The sequence below is a fragment of the Oenanthe melanoleuca genome, chromosome 1, assembly GCF_029582105.1.
Source record: "Oenanthe melanoleuca isolate GR-GAL-2019-014 chromosome 1, OMel1.0, whole genome shotgun sequence".
Lineage (NCBI taxonomy): Eukaryota > Metazoa > Chordata > Aves > Passeriformes > Muscicapidae > Oenanthe > Oenanthe melanoleuca.
The window spans coordinates 19,680,223-19,703,045 of NC_079333.1; the positions used below are offsets into that span (position 1 = coordinate 19,680,223).

The window sequence follows — 22,823 nt, forward strand, 5'->3', positions numbered from 1 at the left end:
CCATCAGCAGGGGAATGTAAGCATCCCTTAATCGAGGTGTGTTTTCAGGAAATGTAGCAATTTCATTTCCAGGCAGTGCTGGTGTTTCTTACTTAGGTCATGAGTGGCTACTTCCTTTGTCTTTTGCTAATTAGACAGTTACTGATAAATCATTATGAATTTAAGACAGGGACAGAAGTACTGTGTTGCTAAATGATTATACTTATAAATGGTGTGAACTCTCATCTAGGTTTTGTATTCAAATCTTAGCTTTAAAGACTGAACTTCCTTATTCATAATAGCTTGGTAATTGTCCAAAGGACTGTGTGTGCTTAGTGCTGTGCCCTTATTTGTACTTTTTGTTTATAAGATATTCTAATAGATGGCCAAGTGGTTAATGATCAGCACATTTCTATGTATTTTTGAAGGTAGATCTTTTTTCCTACAAGCTTTTTAGGTCTAACTGAAGAAAATTTTAGTGCCTCTGGAGGACAAGTGTTAGTCCTTTAATTTTTTGAGAATTTGATGTCTGTTAGTATGCTGGCAAGTGGCTGCTTCAGACACAGTTATTTAGTACCATCCTTGTAATGTGTTCCTCCAGAGATCTTAGGTATAGATCAGCAGGATATGCAGTATCCCAAAAACCAGAAGTGCACAGAATGTATTTTGAAGGTACTGATTTTTGGGCTCTTAAATGAGCCCTGCCGTTAAGAATGTGCAGCCTAAATGTAATTAGGTAACTTGTTTCTATAATTAACATGTTCTAAAATTTTTATGATTTTGTTTTCCCTGAGTTCTGGCTGCTGTTTTAATCAGTAGCTTTTGCTGAAATAGGTGTGAGTCAAAGTTTGCTTTGCAGAATAAGACTATGTAGTCTTTCTGACCCAGGTCTTAGTCAGAGCTCATTTGTGCAGCCATGGAGACAGAGTGAGACAAAACTAGGAAGGAGGACCTTTTATGAAGCCTATTAACCTCAGATTAAAAAAGATGGGGTTGTACAGGTCCACACACAATTTCTCTTTTTGAAATTACCATTGTTCAACTGTAATACATATATTATTATACATTTCTATCACATATCTTATATAATTTAGTATTTTTTTCTTCCCATTGTTTATTGGAGAAAAGTGTTTATGGGCAGTGGACTTTGCTTTTCAGTAGAAACTGTTCTAAAAGCAGTTATTATCTGCAGTTATAAACATTTAGTTTCCTGTCAACCAAAAGGACTTAAATGATACAAGTCCCCTTGTTCTGTGAGATCATGGGCCAAAGTTCTTTGCTGAATCTGTTGCTAAGTTATACTGCAGAAATATTTTTTTTTCCTCTGGGGAATATAGGCAGAATAAAGATAAGGGTTAGTGAATAGGGACTTTCTGCTTACTTGCAAACTTCCTTGTTGATAAGGAGATTGCAGTTTTTAATTTAAAAAAAAATAATATATACCATCACCACCACCCCCCGAAAGCATCAAATTTATGGACATTTAAGTTTTTACAATAAGGACAATTGTTACAATTTAGATTTGGAGTATACAACTTTTGTGAAAAAGAAGTTTGAAAGTGCATTCTAGATCTTCTGGATTGATTCATGTTGTATGTGAAACTGCTCTACCACTAGCAATATTTTATGGGAAATTAAAATTGACTGCCTGGCATGTGTGTAAAAGACAGAATTGATTACATTTCTGTCCTTTTGCTAGGCACAAATACTATAATTGTCACTGAAATACCTTAACCTGCTTTGTCCATTCTGTATGGCATTTACATTTATCCCAGACCCAGAGGCCTGCATGTTTAGAGGCTTGGTCTAGTATTGCCTCTTAATGCTTCTGTCAAGCTCTCTGTCTATAGAGTGAAAAACATTAAGTTATGCCATAGTTTGGTAATCTTGTTTATTCTTCAGTGTACTTTTGTGTGTGTGTACTGTTTGTTAAATTGATGGCTAGGAGCTCAGATGAAATGTAAATATTGTATGTAAATCTGTTCTCCTGAATTATTGTTTAGATGTTGCTGTTGATTGTTTTACAGCATGCCTAAATGATTGTACTTTTTTTCATTGTATTTGGAAAAAAAAACTTGTTTGGGGGGGAATGACTTTGTGATATAAGCTTCTGAACTTGATTCACTTACAAGCAAAGTTTGCAGGAGGATTTAAAAAGAGTTTTAACCCAACATTGTTATACAATACATAATATTTTGTGTGTGATGTAGTGATAATTACCTGAAACGAGAGGGCTAGAAGGAATTGGGAAATAGCAGGGAAGATGATGAATCAAGTCTTATCTGAAGTTAGCAGGCAATATTATGGCTTAATTCAAATTCTACAATACATGCAGAAAAAATACAAACCACACATAACAAACAAAAAATATTCAGCAAGCAATGATGAAAATAATCAATTATTTACTGTATTTTTTTGGTAATGTTAAAATATTTTACCAAGGCAAGTTGCAGTCAAAAGTAATGTGAGTTATTTTGAAAATGGCAATACATAAAGATGCATTTATACAAGTGCAAGACTAAATATTTTACATAACTGTATTTCAATGAGAAGATATACAGTAAGTGCACACTTGATAACACTAAGCAGGCAAAACTTAACGTTAGTTCCATATGCTGTTGTATAGTTCATGCACAGATCTTTCCCAAAGTAAAGAGGCTGTTCCAAATAATTCTTGCTGGGATGAAAAACAGGATGGGTTGCTGGTAAGGGTGTCAGCATGGATGGGGGTCAGTTATAGACATTACTTACTGTAATTTGTGACTGCCGTGGAAGAGGAGTGGCTGATGGTGTGATAGTAATACTGCTGGTGATTTTATTGGTGGGCTTAGTGGGTAGGCCATTAACTAGTGCTGGAGTTCTGTTGTCTTGCACTGCAGTGCAAGGGCTGACGGGCTTGGAATTGGTGAGAGCTTGGACATAAGGACTTCCTAAATGAATGTGGATTTTGTTATCCTCAGTAGTTATTACACTTGATCCGGTACTGTTAGATCTCTGAAACTGCCATGATGACTGCCTGTCTGGGGATACTCTAAAAACAGCATGCTTGGCTCCCATTTCCAAAGGCTCCGAGGAGAGTGTTTGTTCCTGAGAACTTGAGCCAGGTAAAGCCAAAGGGGACATTGTTCTTTCAGGAGTTAAAGAACCACACGATTCAGGAGTTTGAGATCTTGCAAAAGTAGTCATAGTAATAGGAGAAATTACATGCTCTGGAGTCATGTAACCTTCTCCTGGTTTTGATTTTACAGGTGTTAAGGAGGCGTTTTGAATTATGGTTATTCTTTGCTTGGGAGTGCCACAGTTGGGTATGACTGCTGTGCTTGTGTAGGAGTGAGGGCTTTCAGTGGTAGGACTGGTTATTTCAAGGGTTGCTGTATTCTGTCCGTGGTCTGGAGTTACTTTTATGTGAAGGGGTTGGCCAGGTGTGTGGCTTAGGACTAGATCTCCAGTCTGTGCACAGTTTCCATTTTGCTTTGTGTGTATCTTTCCATTTTGAGGATGGCTGTCTTTTGACCTCATCCAAGGGATCCATAATTTTTTGTTTGTAGCATTTGCTGTGGATGAGTTGCTTTTGAAAGACACTGTTTGTTCCTCCTCATTATCACTGTCTTCATAGAGCTGCCCATTTGTGACCGTTCGCTCTAAAGGCATGAGGGTTTTGTAATCGGGTGGTTCATTGTCTGCTGCATCTGTTTGGATTTCTTTAGAAAAAACTTGCACATCTGGAATTTTCTTTCCATTGAGACCGGGCCTGATGTTCTTGCTGAAGGATCTGTACCTCTCCAGTTCTTTTGTGAGGCTCTCCATTTCTCTTGCTAACTCCCTGTTTTTGTTCTCTTGCTGGAGGAGTTTCTTCTGTAAGACTGTGTGATCACCTCGCAGGTGACAGATTAGGTCTTCTGTTGCCACGTATTCATGAACTTTCTCTTTCAGTGCATCTACTTCTCTGGAAAGGTGACTTGATTTAGCTTCCTCTTCTTTGAGTTTCTTAAAAAGGCGCTCCTGATTGCATTCTGCCTTTTCCGTTAGTTTATATTTTGCCAATTCCATTTTCACAGCCTCCAACTCCTCTGAGAGGAGCTTGGCTCTGTCCCGTTCACTGGCATATTTTCGTTCTAGAGATTCAAATTCATCTTCAGTTTTCATAAGATCATCTTCTACAGACTTCATTTCATTGAGCTTCTGTTTAAGCCTCTCAACTTCTTGAGTAAGCTCTTTGATGATGTTGTTTTCCTGCTGCAAGGAGGTGCTAGATTTAGTACTCTCCTTACGTTTATTTTTAAGAAACTCTTTTTCAACATCTTCCAGAGACTGAAGTCTTTTACTTAGAATATTCACTTTGGAAACAAGATCGCTTCCTTTCTCCTCTTCTGCTTTGAGTTTGTTTTTCAGTTCATCTCTTTCTTTTGTAACACTGGACATTTTTTCCTCTGCATCAGATTTTGATTTCAGTGCCTTTTTACTTTCCTCCATCAGCTTTTCTGTAACTGACATCACTTTATTTTGTTCCACCTGAAGCTGGGAAGTTGCAGCTTTTAGCTTTTCTTCTGTTTGCTTTATTTTTTCACCCATAGTTTTTCTTTCATCCACAAGCATCACTGTTAAACTCTTCAGCTTTGTTAAATCTTCTTTAAGCGTAAACTCTGTTTTTTCTAACTTGCTTTCAATTGCTTCAAGCTCGCCAACTCTAGCTTTTAAATCATCCAGCTCATGGGACAGCTGCTTTGTTAGCATTTTTTCTCTTTCTAGGTTGCATTTCAGGGAGTAACATTCCTGTTTACTCTTGTTGAAAGCATCTTCTAATTTCTCCAGCTCCATAATTCTTTTATTCAGTTTATCAACTTCACCTTTAAGGTTCTTGCTCTGTGATGCTTCTTTTTCTAACTTTCTATTAAGTTCTCTGCACTGATCTTCCATTTTTATGAGCTCTTCATCTTTTCCTTCCATCTCCAGCAGTCGTTTCCTTAGTTCTTCTACTTCAGTCATAAGTGCAGTGTTCCCACACTCTCCCTTATTTATCTTGTCCCTTAGGTCTTGCAGCTCTTCTTCTGCTTTTCGTAAAGATTTGTTGGTCTCTTCCAGCTCATCGATTTGCCGGCTGAGAGTTGTTAATTTTAGCCGGAGCTGGCGATTCTGACTATCTTCATTGGTTAGTTTGGCCATCATTGCTTCTTGGTCTTGGGAAACCTTACTGTTCTGGGCCTGAATTTCAGCCTCCAGCCTGCTGGATCTCTGTTTCTCTTCTTGAATTTTTGCTTCAGCAATAGTCAGCTTTTCGTGTGTTTGTTCTGTAGAAGTGGTTAATTCTTGAATTTTTTTATTTTGTTGATTCAATTGCTCAGTGAGTCTTTGCTGTTCATCGACCACCATTAAAGCAAAGGATTTCAGTTTAGTCAATTCTTCTTTCAGTTTAGCTATTTTCTTGTTGTTTTCCTTTTCTTTTTTTGCCTGATATACTGTCTCTTGTTCAAGAAGCTTTTTCAATCTGTGGGAGGAAATAATATTGTATTTTGTAACCATTTTAGTGGGCTTTTAAAAACACGCTTGAAATATTACAACTTTTCTGCCAGATGCCCATGAACATCCATTACAAGCAGACCTCTCCTTGCAGTATCATTTGGAAGTGCCCACTGGCCTTGATTCCTATTCAAACATTCTTTTGTAATGAACACTTCACTATGATCATTTAGATTTAGCAACTTCAGTCACTGTGCATCTTTATATTTTCAACTTCTGACAGCGTCAGTGCAACAAAACTATGTTGTTATTCTGCACTGGAACTACACTTCTCTCAGCTGTTTGCTGAGGCTAGGTATGTGCATTCAAACGTTGTTTTTTTGTGTGCATTGTGCCTTTTTTTTTTTTTTTTTAAAGAAATGTGATTATTATAATGCTTGAGAAATTAGGTCAGTGCAGCCCTCAAGGTCAGATATAATTTACAGCATCATAAACATCCTAGTTTTGTAACTTATAAACCATCCTGATATTTGACAATCAAACCTTAAGGACATTTGAGTATGTGAAGGAAATGTAGCCACAATGGGCAGTTTGTCAGGCTGCATAATGTGCATCCCTAAGCAGCACACCAGAGCAAAATTAGGTAAGTCTGTCCTTAGTGAAAGTGCAGGCCTTGTGACTTCGTATGAAACACACACACACACACAAATGCAGTCAGCTAAACAGGTATTCAGTTGTGCCTTTTGAACTTAAAAAAGCCCAAATGTCCTAATGTGTGTTAGGTCTGGATTTGCAGGTATGCCTCAGTGCAGCCCTGCTTTTACATGATTCTTGAAGGTTTTCATGATGCTTTTCCAAAATTAGTTTTACAAGTTTATGTTAATACTCAGTCTTTATTGGGATGCAACATACTTAATTAGCAAGAGACTTGGGATAAGGTTGTGCATTTATTTATGTAAGATCCTAAGAAACCTCCAAATACCTCAACTTCTTAGGTTCTTTTGTAGACTTTTCTTTGTCAAAAGATGCTTTTGGAGTTCGCCTAAAGTATGATTAGGTTTGACCAGCACATATGCCTCCTTTCAATTACATTTTTCCTGCAGCCAAGATAAATATATTCTGGTATTAAACAAAAATCTGAAAAGCCTAGGATGAAGTAATAAAGAATTAGAATTTGTGTGTTGTTCATAAGAATGATGCAGACTCAGTTGTGTAGATCATGTGAAGGAAATTACTTGGTTATCAAGACTGTACTTGTACAAAATGAGTGTTTAAGTAGCCATTAAACCTTTTTGTTTTCCCCTCTGAAATACGATGACAGCTGTCTATAAGTTGTTGCTGAAACATAGTATTCCTGTTCCACATTTGTCTGTGGTCACGGTTGTGATGTCTATGTCCAATGATGAGTCTTTACAGCTTTCCACTGACACGTTCCTATTGCAGCCTCCCTTTTAGTTCAGGAAGAGCTTAGATAAGGGCCTCCTTTGCACAGTTTTTAATTAGCTGTTGACTGACTGAAGGCACATATTCCTGGGCAATAGGCTGCCTCAGCAGCATCCCCTTTGGAAACAATGTGCTTTTCCTGCACAAAGAGAGGAAATCCTTGCCGTTGCACAACTGTCCACCAGACTTGTCTGATTTAATGATGATGTATAGAAACACATGACAATAAAATTTCTTATAACATTTTCATAGTCCCAACTGTTCCTGTTTTAGTGCCTAAGTTGCACTATGTTGAATGTAATTAAATGCTTAGTATGAAAAATTAAAAGAATGGGAAACAGCCATAAACATCAATGACTTGAAGCAGTCACAAATTCTGTACAACAGTCAATTAACATAATGGGTGAAGCAGATATGCAAATGTAGAAATGGAGAGGGAGAGATTTGTGAAATGAGTTTGAAGGAATGCTGCTGGTTGACAGAACAAATAAACGGGGGGAGGACTGCACCATCTCAAAGGCAACTTTTTACTGTGTTCAGTATATAAACTTTTGTCCCCTTTCACTGCTACTTTCAGTTCTAATTCTTTTTAGTGTAAAAATCTTTTTTCCCTCCCCACCCTTGTCTCTGAATGCTTTAGTAGTGAAGTTCAATTGATGATTTACCGTTGCCATAGCTATAAAACCATAACAGAAGCACAACTAACAATTTCATTTGGAATGAACTCAGGTTTTATGTGTGCATGAAGTTAAAACATATTCATATGGTTACTTGGACTTACCAGCATTTGATTTATTTTAGCTTGCTTCACTGTAATTTACTTTTTTAAGGCAGATTTAGCTGCGGTCCTTAATACCTTAGGTAATCAGTGTTTTATCCAACACTTCCATATTAACTAGTTGGTATCTCTGTGGCCAAATGAAACTAATGATCCAGCAAGTCATGCCTCTTAAATTGCATTGGAAAGAGACTCTTAAGCCAAACAGTAACAAGCAATTGTAATTTTCATAGAGATGCTGTATAAAGTTTTTATGATTCAAGTAAGATAATTGTGCATAAATAATAAATTAAGTAAGTTGACAGTCAAGTCAAGTCTGATCAAGTCTGTGTTGTGTGGGCTATTTGAACAAAAGTTTCTATATTACTGGTATCTGGACTGTTGTGTAATGATTTTCAAGAATCTGTTTCTTTGGTCATGTCAAAAGACTTTCTGTACTTAAAAATGATTCCTTTATTCAAAAGATAAAATGCAGTTTTAAGATTCAAACGGACTCACAAGCAAGTATTTGTAATGACTGAGATCTATTTAGTTTTTTAAAAATGCTTCTATAAAATCACTTGATTGAAGTTAAGAGCATAGCACAGCAACAGATAGTTAAAGGATTTTAATGTGTTTCCAGAAAGATAAAAGGAATATTAGCATGATATATTTTTCTATACTGTGTCATTAAGTTTTTTTCACTTGCTTAGTCATATATTCCTATATAGAAAATACCCTCAGCACTGCTGAGTATATAGTGATTTCTTGGATAAAGAGTGATATTGCAAGAAGTCAGCTGGGAGTCTGTTATTATTTGCAAAGAACTTTCCTTGGCTGCTGGGTTCCTGTTTCATGGTTCAGTAGGTCACAGTGACTGTCTGCACATATGCACTTGGGAACGGAAGAGGATCCTAAAATGTTTGAGGGGGTTGGTGTTATTTATTTGTTTGCTTATGTTCTTAAATTAATTGCTTAATTTTGGTCAGGGTTTTTTTTGGAACCTGAGTTCTGTGGATCAATGCTTAGTTATGTATATTACCTGAATTAAGAAGTCTCGTGCTTGAAGAAGTGCTTTAACTGATAATAGCACTTAGTGACTCTGGTGACAGGGTAAAAGTAGTTTGTATTAACTTCATCCAAAATACTGTCTTCCTGAATAACAGTATCCAGAATATCTGAGAGATCAATTCTACTGAAAAAATGCAAAGGTCAAAAAAGTTGGCCTAAATAAATAATACTTTTTAAAAAAGAACAGGCACTCCCCTATCCAATAAAATATTTTTATCATTTTCTTTGCCAGCTAAATTTAATTATCATGTAATTTTGTATAAGGCAAAGGTAGGCATATCATTTAGACAAAGCTTTTACACAACTCTAAGCAGTTGACTTCACAGGACTACAACAACCCCTTCTGAATTGAGGCCAGCCAAAACAGACATTGAAAATTGTTTTTATGAACATGACTGATAGGTAGTTAAAGAGAGTCAGGGCAGTGTCTTATTACTTCGGAGTTTCTGTTATAAATTATTGCTTTATTGTGGCTTAATTTTGTACTTATTTGCAATACCAGTTAACAGCTCCTTTATTTCCTGAAAGAAATTGTATTTCTCAGCTCTCATCTGTTTAGTTGTTTCCCTCAGCATGCAGGCTACAGCTTCTTGGTGTTAATGCCTTGCATGCTGTTGTGTTGTCTTGTTCTTCCTTATTTTTTCTAAGTGAATATAGCTTCAACTACACTACATTATATTAGACAACATAATGACTGTATTCTCTACAAGATTTGGAGACTCCCATAACAGTTCATTGTCCTGGTGTCATGTCATAACATTTTGCCTTTAAGAGGGACTTTCCATTTTCCTGGGGTGACTTGTATTACGTGGAGTTTGTTTAATTTATGTTTTTACAGAATTCGAAGGGGGTGACTTTTCCTGAGTTTCACAGAAACCAAAGAAAGTATGGAAGCAGAGATTGCAACACTCTTGGTTTTTAAGTTTTTTTAGTTTGTTCTGAAATTAATCGTTATTCTTTGAATAATAAGAATGAAAATGCATATTTTTTGTTTGTTTGTTTAAGCAATGTTGTAGTGGTAACTTTAGAAAAGGCTGTCTTCTAAGGCTGCAAGAGAAATAGATAATGGTTTGTAAAGCTCACTGAAGTGTTGTGGAGTTTTTAATGTACATATTGTAAATATCTGTATCAGACAATTCTACAGAAATGATAGTGATTTTTAATTTCTGTGATTTTTATTTATTTTTTTTTTTAATCATAAAAATCCATATTTTTAACTAGGTCATGCTCTTCACCCTTCCTCAGATGAAAGGTGTGGTTTACAAGAGTTTCTACAGGTTATTTCATGATGGAGACTTCTAAATTTTTTGGACATATGCTTGAATTTCCCCTGGTACAAAGCAAATAAAAGCTTTAAGCTGAAAGCTTTTAAATGTGGATGAAGTAATGCCTCTTCCTTTGCAGCACTCTTCCCAGTTAGCAATAAGACATGGTCTGGCCTTTAATAAGAGAAGAAACATGCTTCATCATTTCTGGTAAATCTTACAAGTTGTTGTAATTTTTTTACACCAGCACAGTTACATATTTATTTTTGTAAGAAAGCCAGTCTGTGCCTTGCACAGTTCATTGAAACAAAATTTGTGTTTGTTAAAGTATTTCTGATTTTGGGGTAGCTATGCATTTTTTTAATCTTTTCCTTTGCCTACAGTTCTGTTTATTGATGTGCAGTTTCTATGAAGACATATGTTACAGCTTTTTTATGGCTCTCTATTATCTTTATTAATGCTTCTTTTTTTCCCCTTCGTAAAGAAAGTCAAAAGCCTTTGAAATTACAGCAGCAACAACATACCATAGCTGTTGTGTAATCTGCTGGCTTCATCTGAATCAGTCAGCACTTCCCAACAGAATGTGAATACTTATTTTTAAATTTGTTTTCCATTACATTAATTTACGTCTGTAAATTGCAAAGAATTTGTTTATGCTAGGATGCAAACCTCCACGAAGTGTGTCTCAACTGCAAGAGACTGTGTAAGGCAAATTTCCCAATAAGGAAATTTATTTTATAAAATGAGAACTTTTAATGATGGAGGTGTGAGTACTATCACAAAGTAATTATCGTTTTATCTGATGCTTAAAATGCTGACTTGCTTTACAAGTCTTAATAAAAGTCATAAAAGATGAATGGTATTGCCAGTTCTATGTTAACGGGCAAAATTTTGCATGGATAACCAGATGTATTTAGCTGTGGTGCTGAGTAAACATGTGTAGATAATACATGCTTTTAAAAATTAATTCTTCAGGAACACTAAATGTTGTTTATGACCATGATTTCACAACTACTAAGCTGCTGAATATTCTTACTGGAGATATAGGGATAGTTGCACTCATAAATGTTATGAAATCTTGGGTAAATTTGGTGACAGAAAATGGTCTTTTAACAAATTCATATTAGTTAATTTAAGATTTAAGACCAGATTAACTTCCAGTTCAAGTAATTTTACTTCATCACTAAAATTCAGTTTTGTTTTATAATGAAACCTCAGTTTAAGAAAAAAGTTTTCTATCTTGAAAGTCACCTATCAAAACATCAGTCTTGTGTAAAAAGCATTAATGCTTTCTGTAGCAGTAAGGACTTGAATGTTAGTGTGATAATTACTAATTCTGTTGTTAATTCCTAATCTTCTAATGACAGCAATCTGTTTGAGATTATGACAGAGAGATGGGAGTGGGATTTTTTAGGTGGGAATGAAGAAAATGCTGTCCTATTAAATTGTTGGCAGGTTTTTGGTTTGGTTTGTTTTTTGACTTGACTGCTTATCCTGAAAACATTTTAAATGATAACCTGAGAAGACCACAATATTAATGAGCTTTACTTGAAGTCAGCCTTAAAAACTCTGGGTCCCAGCATTCAGCTTATTAGAAAACATGGCACAATTTGAGATGCATTCTTCTTTCTTCTTTCCTCTTTCTAGATTTAACAGCTATTTCAGGTATTCTTTGAAGTCGTTATCTATTACTGTTGGCATTTCAGTGCCGTATGACTGTGCACACAGCATGACTTAATCATCTTCTGTTCTGAATCTAAATATCTCAACAAGCTAAAAGCTCACAGGAGCAGCACTTAGGTTTTGTTAGTAATTCAGAATTTTTTTTTGTATTACCATAGTGCATATTTGCCACGTTCCCCTTCTTCCCACATCTCTCTCAATGTCTTCCACCATATTGCCTATAAAGTCAGAAATAAAGCCAGTAATTTCAGATGCAACACTAGAATTTGGAGCTCTTCAAATCTACATCAGCCAGCAAATTATAGTTTTGCAGATGGAAAGCTTTCTGAAGGAAATGGAAAGATGAACCATGAAAGATGTGGTATAGGGGTCAAAGCAACAAGAATGAGGCAGAACTTTTCAGTTACTGATCCAGGTCCTGCTTCTCTCTTGTCTTCATCTTTAACAAGTGAAATTTTGTGCCTGATCCTCAGATTCATTAAAATGGAAAACCAGTGCTAACTTCTGTAACAGATTTGGAGAATTATTATTAATCCAAATAGGTTTTAAGTGCAGTAATTACACAAAATAAACCAAGACAAATACTGTTTTTTATGATTTGTGATTTTTAAACAACAGTGTCATCAAAATTGTTGCATTTGATATTTGATGTTACATGCTAACAAGTAAAATTGATGGGAGAAATTGTGTGTCTTCATGAACCTGAGTTTTAAGTGTATACTTTAAGTGTTATTCCTGATAGAATGTTATTGCTTGACCACAATGACTGAGCTGGTTTTAAAATCACTAGTGTGATAATACTGCAGAGATAAACAGGTCAGGGCTTAATCCACCCCTTACCTGTGGGCAGGTGAATGGGTTTGCATTTTCTATTCAGTGTCAGTACTAGGACTCTGTAACGTTGCAGCCTCCTGCTAGGATTTGCCAAGTGAAAACTGTTACAGGAGTTAACTCGGCTCCTGAAAACTGTCCTGTGGAGCCCTGCCTGTCTTCACTGCCACTCCCCATGGAAAGATTAGACACAAACAAGGGAGTGCAGCTTGCCCAAGCTGTGGATGGTTCTGGCGAGGCGGCTACTAGACATGACGAGCCATGTGTGTTTGGTTTGTGTAAGGCAAATACTACTCTGCTATCACTGCTATGCTGTGTTTACTGTTGATGGAAGGGTAAAATTTGGAGGTGTGAGTTTTTGTCTTGGCTATTTACTCTGCATCCTTTAATTGACTGAGAAGTTTGCAGAAGTTCTGATTCTCTGAATGAATCAGATGCTTCAGCTTGGTGCAAGTTTGTAATCCTTAAGTCACATTTTTACACTTCAATTTAATGATAATCTTTTATGTTAAGAGAACAGTCTGAGTCGTCTTTAAGCAATTTCTATAGATAAATCCTGTGAATTTATTTTTTATCCTGTATGTAACATCATAGTTTGTAGGTTCAGGGTGGACCTCTTTTATGGAATGTTTTAGCGGGGGCACAGGTGGAAAATAGGTGCTGTTCTGGAATATGATGCATCTGAGGCAGTGCTGGTGCTGCTGTCTTGACCAGAATTGGGCATAATTGTGCAAGGATCTAATTTATACAAACGTTTTTAAACTTCAATTAGTTAATATTATTGGTATGACAGAAAATGGCTCTCAGCCACATCATGTTACTCAGAAGAGACCAGTTAGTTGTAAATGTCATTTTCCCATAACATTTACAGGAACTGGATGTTCTCTAAAACAATTTTAACACACATTTTATATAAAAATAAATGTTTAGGGCTGCATTTTCATCCATGGGCAGAGTAGGCACTGTGCCTATCTTTTATGCTAACCATGGCCTTATATCATCAGTCATCACCAGTGGTAAAATTTAGAACTTTCCATACTGCCATGCTCACTTATTCTTTTGAGCTGAAGGCATCCTACTCATGCTGCCAGCCCTGCTCAGTGGCCACTTGCTTCTAGACAGGTGGAACTTGTCTGCCAACTTTATTATGCACTATTCATGCACAGTGTACAAGAATTTATGTACTAAAATTGTGATTTTAATGACGTAGATTTAACATGGTAAGTTAAATAAAGATACTTTAGTATTGAATGGCATTGTTAGGGAAGACTGAGAGTTTGCCATTATTTGTAGGAATGAGGCTGGTTGTAATCAATTAGATAAACATTCCTCAGAAATTATAGATGTGGTGTCACTGCTTTGTCGGAGGATTTGAATTCCATTACTTCTTGAGAGTTCTGTTCATGCCCATAAATCTTTATTATATACATCCTCAGACAAAAGTAAGTAAGCCTTTTTTGCTGATATGCTTATCTCCTGAAGAAGCTCTGTGTGTTTAATAAACTCTAAGTGTTTGAAATTGGGCTTGGGTGGCACCCCATTTCTTCTTTTTTGTCAGAAAGCTTAAATCTTAATTGTTACTGCAAACTTAGCTTGCAGTATTTAAATTTTCCTTGATGCTAAGTTGCATGAAGCAGTGTAGTTGAGGCTTTTATCAGGTTTGCTAATACATTTGCAACTTTTTCTGGTAACCAAGACTGTAAATAATAATGTTAACAGCAATAGTGTTATAATCAAACAGAAGTTTCATTTTGAAGCTAAATATGCATCTTTTCACATAGACTTGATAATGTGAAAGTGTCCATTTTCTCTAAGTGCTTCATGTTGGAGGCACAGGTGAGAGAGCTGGTAGCAATGCATTATGGCAGGGTCAACTAGCTAAACTTCAAAGCTGCAAGTGATGAAGAATCCTGCTAGTTTCCTGGTTTGCACTCTGTGACCTATGGAAATGGTACTGGAACTTTTTCTTATGCATTAGAAACTGCTTCTGGGTACAGTTCTAGGTACTGAACCTCGGGCAACCTGGCAGATAATTCATTTTCTTGCTATCTGCTGTAAACCTGCTGAATGTTAGGAAGTTGTATTTTCTTTTCTGCCAGTAGGCCTCTGGCAACATAGACCTGGGAGCACTTGGTGAATTATCTAAAGGTGCAATGTCAATGCATGTTTTGTCTGAAACAAGTTAATCCTGAGCAAATTCAACATTTAAGTTTACATGGCTTCTCCAAACTGATGCTCTTCAAAGAGGACTAACACATTGTTTTAGACTACATGACAAGAAGCTACATTGGAGACCTAAAGATGATAGTTTGAGAATTTTGTTAAGGATTATAGTTCTAACCGAGGTTTACTTCACAGATTTAATTCACAGTTCAATAGGAAATGATAGTTAAAGTATCTTATTCACTTGTGATGAATTGTTTAACTGAAGACCATTTTTTTTCTCAGGTCTATTGATTATGATGTATTGAAGTAGGATTTTTCCATTTCTCTGCAGCCTTGGTTGTTCACTATGTTAAGTGTCACATACCCTGCTTTAGAGTAAAAGAAATAGGATCCTTTATTCGTATGTTCACTCAGAGTGCCAATTGCAGTGTGTAGGATGATTGTGGTGTTTTGGGTTTTTTAGCTACTTGCATGTGTGTTCAGCAGCTGGAGTAACTTCATTGCTTTGTAAAAGAAATGTTTTTTTATTTCATAGGGGAAAAACCCCTAAATTGCTTGGATGGAAAAAAAAGTAGATTTAACTAGTTCTAGCATTTCTGTGATCAATGATTTCTTAAACTGTTTTAAAATGAGCAGTTTTCTTAAAGCCAAGAGAGATACTTACTTTTTCCATCTTTAGTTGTTTTCCATTTTTAGTTGTTTTAGTGTTCTTTGCCTTTCAAAAACTGTCATAGGAAGAGGCTTTTTTAGGAAAGAGCAGGGTCACATGCATGTATGCTTCCCTTGTCCCCTCATATGAAGACTTTGTGTTCCTTGTTCTTTAAGGAACTGTGAATTGAGTTGAACATTCTGTGCCTAGTTAGTGTACCCCAAACTGATTTATAACTCAGTATCGTTATGTGACATTTGGCTACATGCCCTACTTGATCTCTTTCCTTGCATCTTGGCTGATGATCTGTGGTATTCAGGTTATAGTCTCTTGTTTCAGATGTCACTGAAAATGAAGGAGCTGTAGAATGCTTTCATGTACAGTATATTTCTGATGTACTATATTTTAGGTTTTACCATTAATTTATAATGTGGTTTCAAAAGATGAAAATAAAAGAGTTCTCTCTAGACAGAACTTGCAAGTAGTTTAGTTAACTGCTTTAATCTAGATATATGAGAGGGTCATTTACAAGGTATAAAATGCTACCAATGTCAATTTCTGACTCTTCCCACCCAGTTGATCCTGACTGAAAGAGAGAAATTTTGCTTTTTACAGAGATGACATAATCCTTTAGAGCTCTAGGTGATGGGTGGGAACAAAGCAGGGGCAAGAAGACCCTTTCCAAAGTGGCTGCTCCTTTGTATACCAGGGTATATTTTCCTCCCTCCTCTTTTGTATGGGTTAGCAACGTATGTAAAGGAAGCTTGACTATTCCTGTCAGCTGTTGTCTGCTGCTTTCCCAAAAGGGAAGCAGTGTGTGAATCTCCCAGCAGAAGCCTAAGCATTCTCCACCGGTTGGTGTCGTCCCCGCACCACCCTCGTGGGCAGCTATTTGTCATCTGGAATTGGTCTCTAGGGAAGCTGTACTTGCTGACTTCGTGCAGAGGCTTTCATCCCCCTGCTGCTTACTCATATGCATACAAATGAACATGCTCATTTAGAGATTAGCTATTTCTTTAGAAACACAGATTTTAGAGGTTTTAGGGCTGCCAAGATTCCTGGTGGCCTTTTCATTGAAGACAATTCAGTATTTAGTTTTGGCTGCTAATTTAAAAACTTTTCTCTTTATATTAAAAAGAGTATATAGTAGTATTTTGCAAGTTAAGAAAAAAATGTTGCAGATTTAAGCATTAATGCTTGAGCATTGCATTTTTTTCCACACCTTGCTACATCCAGGTTAGTGTGTTCAATACTGGATTTCAGATATTTAGATTAGGGATTTGCTGCCCCAAATGTGGCATTGTTACACCCTCAGGTTCCAGTGACCAATATACATCACTTCCCATTTTTTTGGTATGGATATTTTTTTGGTAACAGAATGGCTCTTCCCAGGTGTAGAATGTGCTTGACCAGGGGGTAGCATTTTGAAGTTGAAAACAAAAACAACTGTGGCTTTTATTATGCTTCTTCTGAGCCTCTTTGTTGCTAAGCAGAATAGAATCATGGTTGGGAATGTGATGGGTGATGTTAGTTTCAGGTAGGCCAAACTTACATGTGATAAAATTTCTAAATTTTTTTCGTAGTTAGATTTAATGACTGAAAGCTTTATGAATTGTATCAAAAAAAGATTAAATCCATTAAAAGCTGACAGAATTCAGTCAGCTTAAACTTAGCTCTTAGATTTTGTCTAATGTGTAATTAAAATTGGAGTTTTATGAGTGCATTACTTTCTATTTTTAAGCAGCCAGTTTTATGTGGTTTTTTTATGGCAGCAGCATCATGCTTCATTTCAGTTTAAAAAAATTTTTCTTCGTTCTCTTACTCTGTCATTGCAATAGTTGCTATGTAAACACTAGATAAGCTTTGTATCTCTAATAATAAAAGACAAAGTTTTAAATCAGCTGTCTGCAGTGAATTTTAAAGAAAATGCTTTCAATATTAGGTTTAAGGCAGATTTTAAGAACTCTATCCATCATTTAAGAGCAAGTGTTGTGTTCCTTCCCAGGCCTTTGGAAATCCATGAAAGATAATGATGTGTGTCATGTATTGTTTCACATCCCTGACATTGTATGCAGGATGAGTGTTCTTCTTGTCAAGGGTGGATTTTTTCCCATACACGTTTTCAGTCATGTTCACTAGAGCTTTATGTACCCTGCCCGATGTATGTCTGTAAAGCTTTGGGAAGTTTGGGTGTGAGCAGTTAGGTGGTTGTGTGCTCTGGTTTCTCAGCTTCTTTGAGCATGCAGCATGAAGCAGAATGGCTCAAGTTCTGCTGCTCTGCCTCAGCAGCCACTCTCTGGTGTTCACCTGCCCAGCCTGAGGCTGAAGTCAAGCAGCTGTGTTACATCATCATCATGTGCTCCATGAGCTGCAGCAGCAGGCGGGACTTCTGCAACAGGCAAAATGTGCATCCACTTATCAGCCTGAATGACCAAGGTTATGGTTTTGAGTTGTGTGGAGTAGTGTAGCAAGGTTGGGTTGAACTTTCACCCCTGATATTTCCATATTGCTTTTAAAGGAGGGTTCTGTGATGATGTTGCTGGGTGTTCAGCCAGCATTCATTGTTTGCATGAACATTCACCTCTTCACAGTCACATCAGCCCTGGTAAGGAACAATTGCTTTGGGAGGTGTTTTTCATACTGTTTTAACAGGTGCCTCAGAAAATCTTCAAATACATACTGCTAGAAACTGTGAACACTCTGCAGAAGTGAGCTGTAACTGCCTGAGAGTGCTCCATTGGTGCATCAGTGTGAGTTCAGCTACTGAACTGACAGAAAACACAGCAAACCTCAAAATCAGCCTAGTGTACTGAGAGGTGTTAACAGTCAAAGTGTCCATTACTTCACTTAAATCACAAGACTGGGCACTATATTTAGAATTTTTCAGCAGTGATTTTTTCCTTAGAGCTGGGTTTAGTGAATGGTTGAACTAACCAAGCTTTCAACTACATCAGGAAGTTCAACCTAGACCCTAAGGGTGCCATGGCACAATCTATTCAGTATGAAAGAAAAACCCTAAGCAATTAAAAATTACTGCCAAGACACAGTTTCTAGGTTGAAATCAACTTGGTAACAAGATAAAGAGTTGAGGGAAACTATTACTGAGACAGACCTACAGTTTTATACAATGGTTCTTAAAGATATGTCCTCCTACATTATAAACTCATTAGGATTCTCTGACTTAGATATTTTAATTGCTTTTTTGATGAACTTTATTCAGGTAGTACCACACCCAGGATTTGAGAACAGCTGCTCATAGGAAAGGTCCAGAAGAGCTGTAGTTGCTCAGTTGCCCATGCCAAACTACATGTGTTAAAAAATTTCTCCTGAAGAAAAGTAGCAGTCTTTTAAGATCTGCCACAGAGGGGAAGTAAAACCCTGGGAGTAAAACCAAACTTTATTTTTAATCCCATGACAAGTGCAAAATTGGTAATTCATCATAGTATTAGGTAAATAGTATGAAAATTCTGTTGCTCAGCACAAATCAAGAAATAATTTGATTTTACAAATACTGATGTGGAATAGAAACTATCCCTTTTCTTCTGGATCAAATATCTAAAAATTCTGCTGTCAGCAGATGTTTGTCAGTGGAGGAAAGGGAAGTGACGGGAAAGGAACAAAGGGTCAATGCAGTTTGATAGGAAGTTGACTTTCATTTCTGGAGGATGTATTTGTTCTTAAAATGTTTTCACATTGGATCTTGTGAAAAATTACTATAAAAAGAAATTTAGATAAAGAAACTACAGTTGTTTAAGACTGAGTTACGTGATTATTCTTTTCTTTCACTGTCTTCTTTTACTTTTAATTAACAGAAGCTAGCATTTTAATAACTTAAAATTAGGAATACCAATCAGTTAATACCCAAAATATGTTAGGAAATCTGATATCATAAAGGAGTGTAATACAGAGGTGGTGGTGAGGGGGGGAACAGCAAAGAGACAGTTTCATCAGTATACCTTCGTCTAATTATTTTGGCGTTTTACCAGTATAAATGAGAGCAAAATTGGTCCTGTAAGTATTAAGTGAAGAATGTTTTCCCTTTTAATCTGAGGAAGACAGACTATGGGAAGTAGAGTTCTGGCTTTTGATAGATGTTTTGATTTGTTTTAGGCTAGCAGCATTCAGAGTACAGATGGTACTTAAGATACTGCAAAAGTGGTAATTAGTGAAAGAAGTCGCCCTTCTTTGTTGGGTTTGGAGCAGCTGAAAATGTCTCTTACCTATGGGGAGACTTTTTTTTTATTTTCTATGTAGTACTTTTATCAAATTTATTGCATATGTAGCATTCCTGTTAATATTTTTTCTTTGCCATATTGTTGTCTTTCAACTTCTTCAGCTCATCCTTTCTACTCATATTTTTTGAAGACTGTCACTTAACTTTGGTTCCTAACACATCTGTTCATAATGTCGCTAGGTTTTCTACTTTATAACTTGACAGTGGATATTTAGAAAACTAAGTAATCATTTTAAAACTTTGAGGACTGCAGATATAGCAGAATAGTGAGCAGAAGACTTTTTAAGGGGCTCAGGATACTGATATGGGGTATTTGTTTTTGTACTGTGAAATTACATTTGTTCTGGTTGCTAGGATTCTTTTCATTCTATATATATACTATACAGTGCCTTCTTCCCTGAGTGTCTCAACAGAGGTATAAACTTTTCTTGTTACAAAAAAGAATATGTTGCAAACATGGATGTGACTTCTATCTAATTTGCCAGGTGAATAATACACAAATACTTGAATTATCTTTTAAATGAAAAGTAACTTTATGTGTACATTTTTAGAAGCATGTTGAAAATAACTGCTTCATATTTTCTCCATGTTTAAAGCAAAAAAAAAGTTACAAAAAGTCCACACAAGATATTTTGGCTCAGCCTCTAAATCTATGTATGCATGATAGTACAGCAATGCATGTTAGTACCAGCTTTGATTTTTCCTAAATATATAATTGAATGAGGATTTTGCAGGATTGAAAACATCAAATAGAGGGAAAAGGAACCCTTACTCCTCTCCTAAAATTGCATTTATTTTTGTATTAAGAAAAAGGAGAACATACCACAAAAACATGTTTTACCTGTAAGAGGAGTTCGAATTTAAAGGTCTTAAGGTTTAACTTATCTAACATTTTTAAAAAATTACACATCGGACTCTAAAGTGCAGTGCTCAGTAGTTCCAATTTGCAAGTAAGACAGTACAATTGACTTAATTGCAGTTGTTCCTATGAACAAAGATTTGACAGGGCTTGGCCCTTAATTAACGGAGAGGACAGTGTAATTTTGCATATTATGTAGGTGTGAATTATAAACACGTTGAAGCCTAATCTTTCAAGGTGCTTTGTGTCTCATCAGAGCTGTTTTTCATTCCCTGTTTTCTGGAATTAATAGCTGCAATACTGTTGAGCATCTTGCAGTATAAGCCTAGAAGAGAGCAATGTGCTTTCTGATTCTCACACTCATCATGTGTTTGAACAGGATTAAAAGTTTTTTTCATCAAAATCTGACAGTTCTGCCCTCTTGTGATTTGACACTTGCACGCAAGACACAGAAGAGGGAAGCAGTGTGTAGGAGTTGAAAAGTTTGTTAGTAATTAAACTAGTTGCAATTCTTTCTTTTAGACATAGCATAATCTTAATACAAAGTAATGTTTGTGGCAATTTATACATCGCTCTGAAAACTACAGTAGAAGTTGTTCAAAAGTATAATAAATGCTTAGAGACATGTGTGTGTACATGTCTACTAATATATAGCATATGCATGTAAATGCAGCAGAAAGAGAGGTAGTAGCCCTGCCTAATATATTACAATACTGTTGGACTCCTTCCACAGCTTTAAATGCAGTCATGATTTTATCCGACCATTTGGAAAGTGTGTGTAATTCATAACTCTCTCCTTTAATGTTACGTTAATTCCTCATCTGTTGCCTCTGCAGGAATTGTTTTAAAGACAGATTTTAACGCTTGAAATAGTCACCCTATATATGATTCTCACCAGACATCTTCTAGATCTCCTGGTGCTGTTTTGGGGTATTTAATTGTTACTTAGTCCTCACCCCTCTTTTTTTTTTTTTTTTTTTTTTTTTTTTTGGAAGTGACTTTTTAAAAGGTATCTCGACAGGAAAAAGCCAGAAGCGCCAGTGCTTGCCAGAAGAAGCTTGCTTCCCACCCTCTGCCTTACCTTGCGCCGGCGGGCTATAGCACTCCCGGGTGAGCCGGTGCTGCGGGGCGCGGGCGCTGCGCGGTGGCATCGGGGCTGCTGCGAGCATTCCAGCGCTCCCGCGGAACAATGAGGGATGGGCGGCGGGCGGCCCGAGCCTATGCACCATTACGTCAGCGCCTTGCCATATAAGGCGCGGTGCGGCCCCGCCGGGCTGCCCGGTGCGCTCCGGTGCGGCCGCTGCCGGGGCGGCTCGGCTCCCCTTGGGCACAGCTCGGCTCCCCCTGGGCACAGCTCGGCTCCCCCTGGGCACAGCTCGGCTCCCCGTGGGCACAGCTCGGCTCCCCCTGGGCGCAGCTCGGCTCCCCTTGGGCACAGCTCGGCTCCCCCTGGGCAGCTCGGTACAGCTCGGCTCCCCCTGGGCACAGCTCGGCTCCCTGTGGGCACAGCTCGGCACAGCTCGGCTCCCCTTGGGCACAGCTCGGCTCCCTGTGGGTAGCTCGGTTCGGTCCCGGGCTGATCGGCTCCCTCTGGGCAGCTCGGCTCCCCTTGGGCAGCTCAGCTCCTTTTGGGCAGCTCGGCTCGGCTCGCCTCTGGGCAGCTCGGCTCTGCTCCCTCTGGGCAGCTCGGCTCTGCTCCCTCTGGGCGGCTCGGCTCTGCTCCCTGTGGGCAGCTCGGCTCCCTGTGGACAGGTCGGCCCGGGCCGCTCAGCTCGGCACCGGGTGCTGGCTCGGCTGAGCCCGGCACTGTGTGAAACACTGCGTTTGTCCACCAGCTCAGGGCCATAGAAGAATGCGCGGAAGGTTTGGGTTAGGGCAGTTCCTCTCTAGCCCTGATAATAAAGTCGTTAGAAGTTGTTACTGATTAGGTACAATGTTTTCCACTTAGTCCCGCAGCTTAGAGTTTAAAAACGGAAAAACTAAGTTCGAAGTCATCTTGTTTAATTAGTTTCTCTGAGGGAGCTTATTTCTGTTTTTCTTTTTTTTTTTTTTTTTTTTCCCTTTTAATTTTATTATGACAAAAAATGCGACTTCAGCTGAACTCCTCTGAGGGGGGATATGAACTTTGAGCCTTCCTTTTTTTTTTTCCTTCTGTAAAGAGTCGGGGTCCTTGGAGGATAGTATTTTATTTCCTGATGATGTAACTACAAAACAATTCTCTTAAGTGATGATGGGAAGGCCAGATGAAATCTGATTTTTTTTTTTTTCTCTTCAATGTTTTTTCTACAAACCCCTTTCCTTTTTCATATGTTTGTGTTTCAGCTAACACAATTAAGCAGTCCAACCAACTATTTTTAGTAAGAAGGTCTTGAAGAAATGAATTGTTTGTTTTAATATTTAGGAAAGAGGCAGAAAGCCAAAAAGTAGGA

At 37.5% G+C, this 22,823-nt stretch overlaps 2 protein-coding genes across 3 annotated transcripts in view; one reads left to right on the forward strand and one right to left on the reverse strand.

The window, feature by feature from the left end:
- CMSS1 (cms1 ribosomal small subunit homolog) overlaps positions 1-22,823 on the forward strand; it is a 216,551-nt gene that overhangs the window by 15,381 nt on the left and 178,347 nt on the right. The gene's annotated exons all lie outside the window — the stretch shown is intronic.
- FILIP1L (filamin A interacting protein 1 like) lies at positions 2,365-22,454 on the reverse strand. The gene is made up of 2 exons (XM_056483703.1): positions 21,476-22,454; positions 2,365-5,464 (listed from the first exon to the last, which is right to left on the reverse strand). Exon 2 carries the CDS (start codon positions 5,347-5,349, stop codon positions 2,710-2,712), a length of 2,640 nt encoding a protein of 879 aa, XP_056339678.1. The 5' UTR covers positions 5,350-5,464; positions 21,476-22,454; the 3' UTR covers positions 2,365-2,709.

Bases quoted from the DNA above. Each gene is read 5' to 3' on its own strand.
- FILIP1L (XM_056483703.1), bottom strand. From the start codon at position 5,349: ATGGTGGTCGATGAACAGCAAAGACTCACTGAGCAATTGAATCAACAA.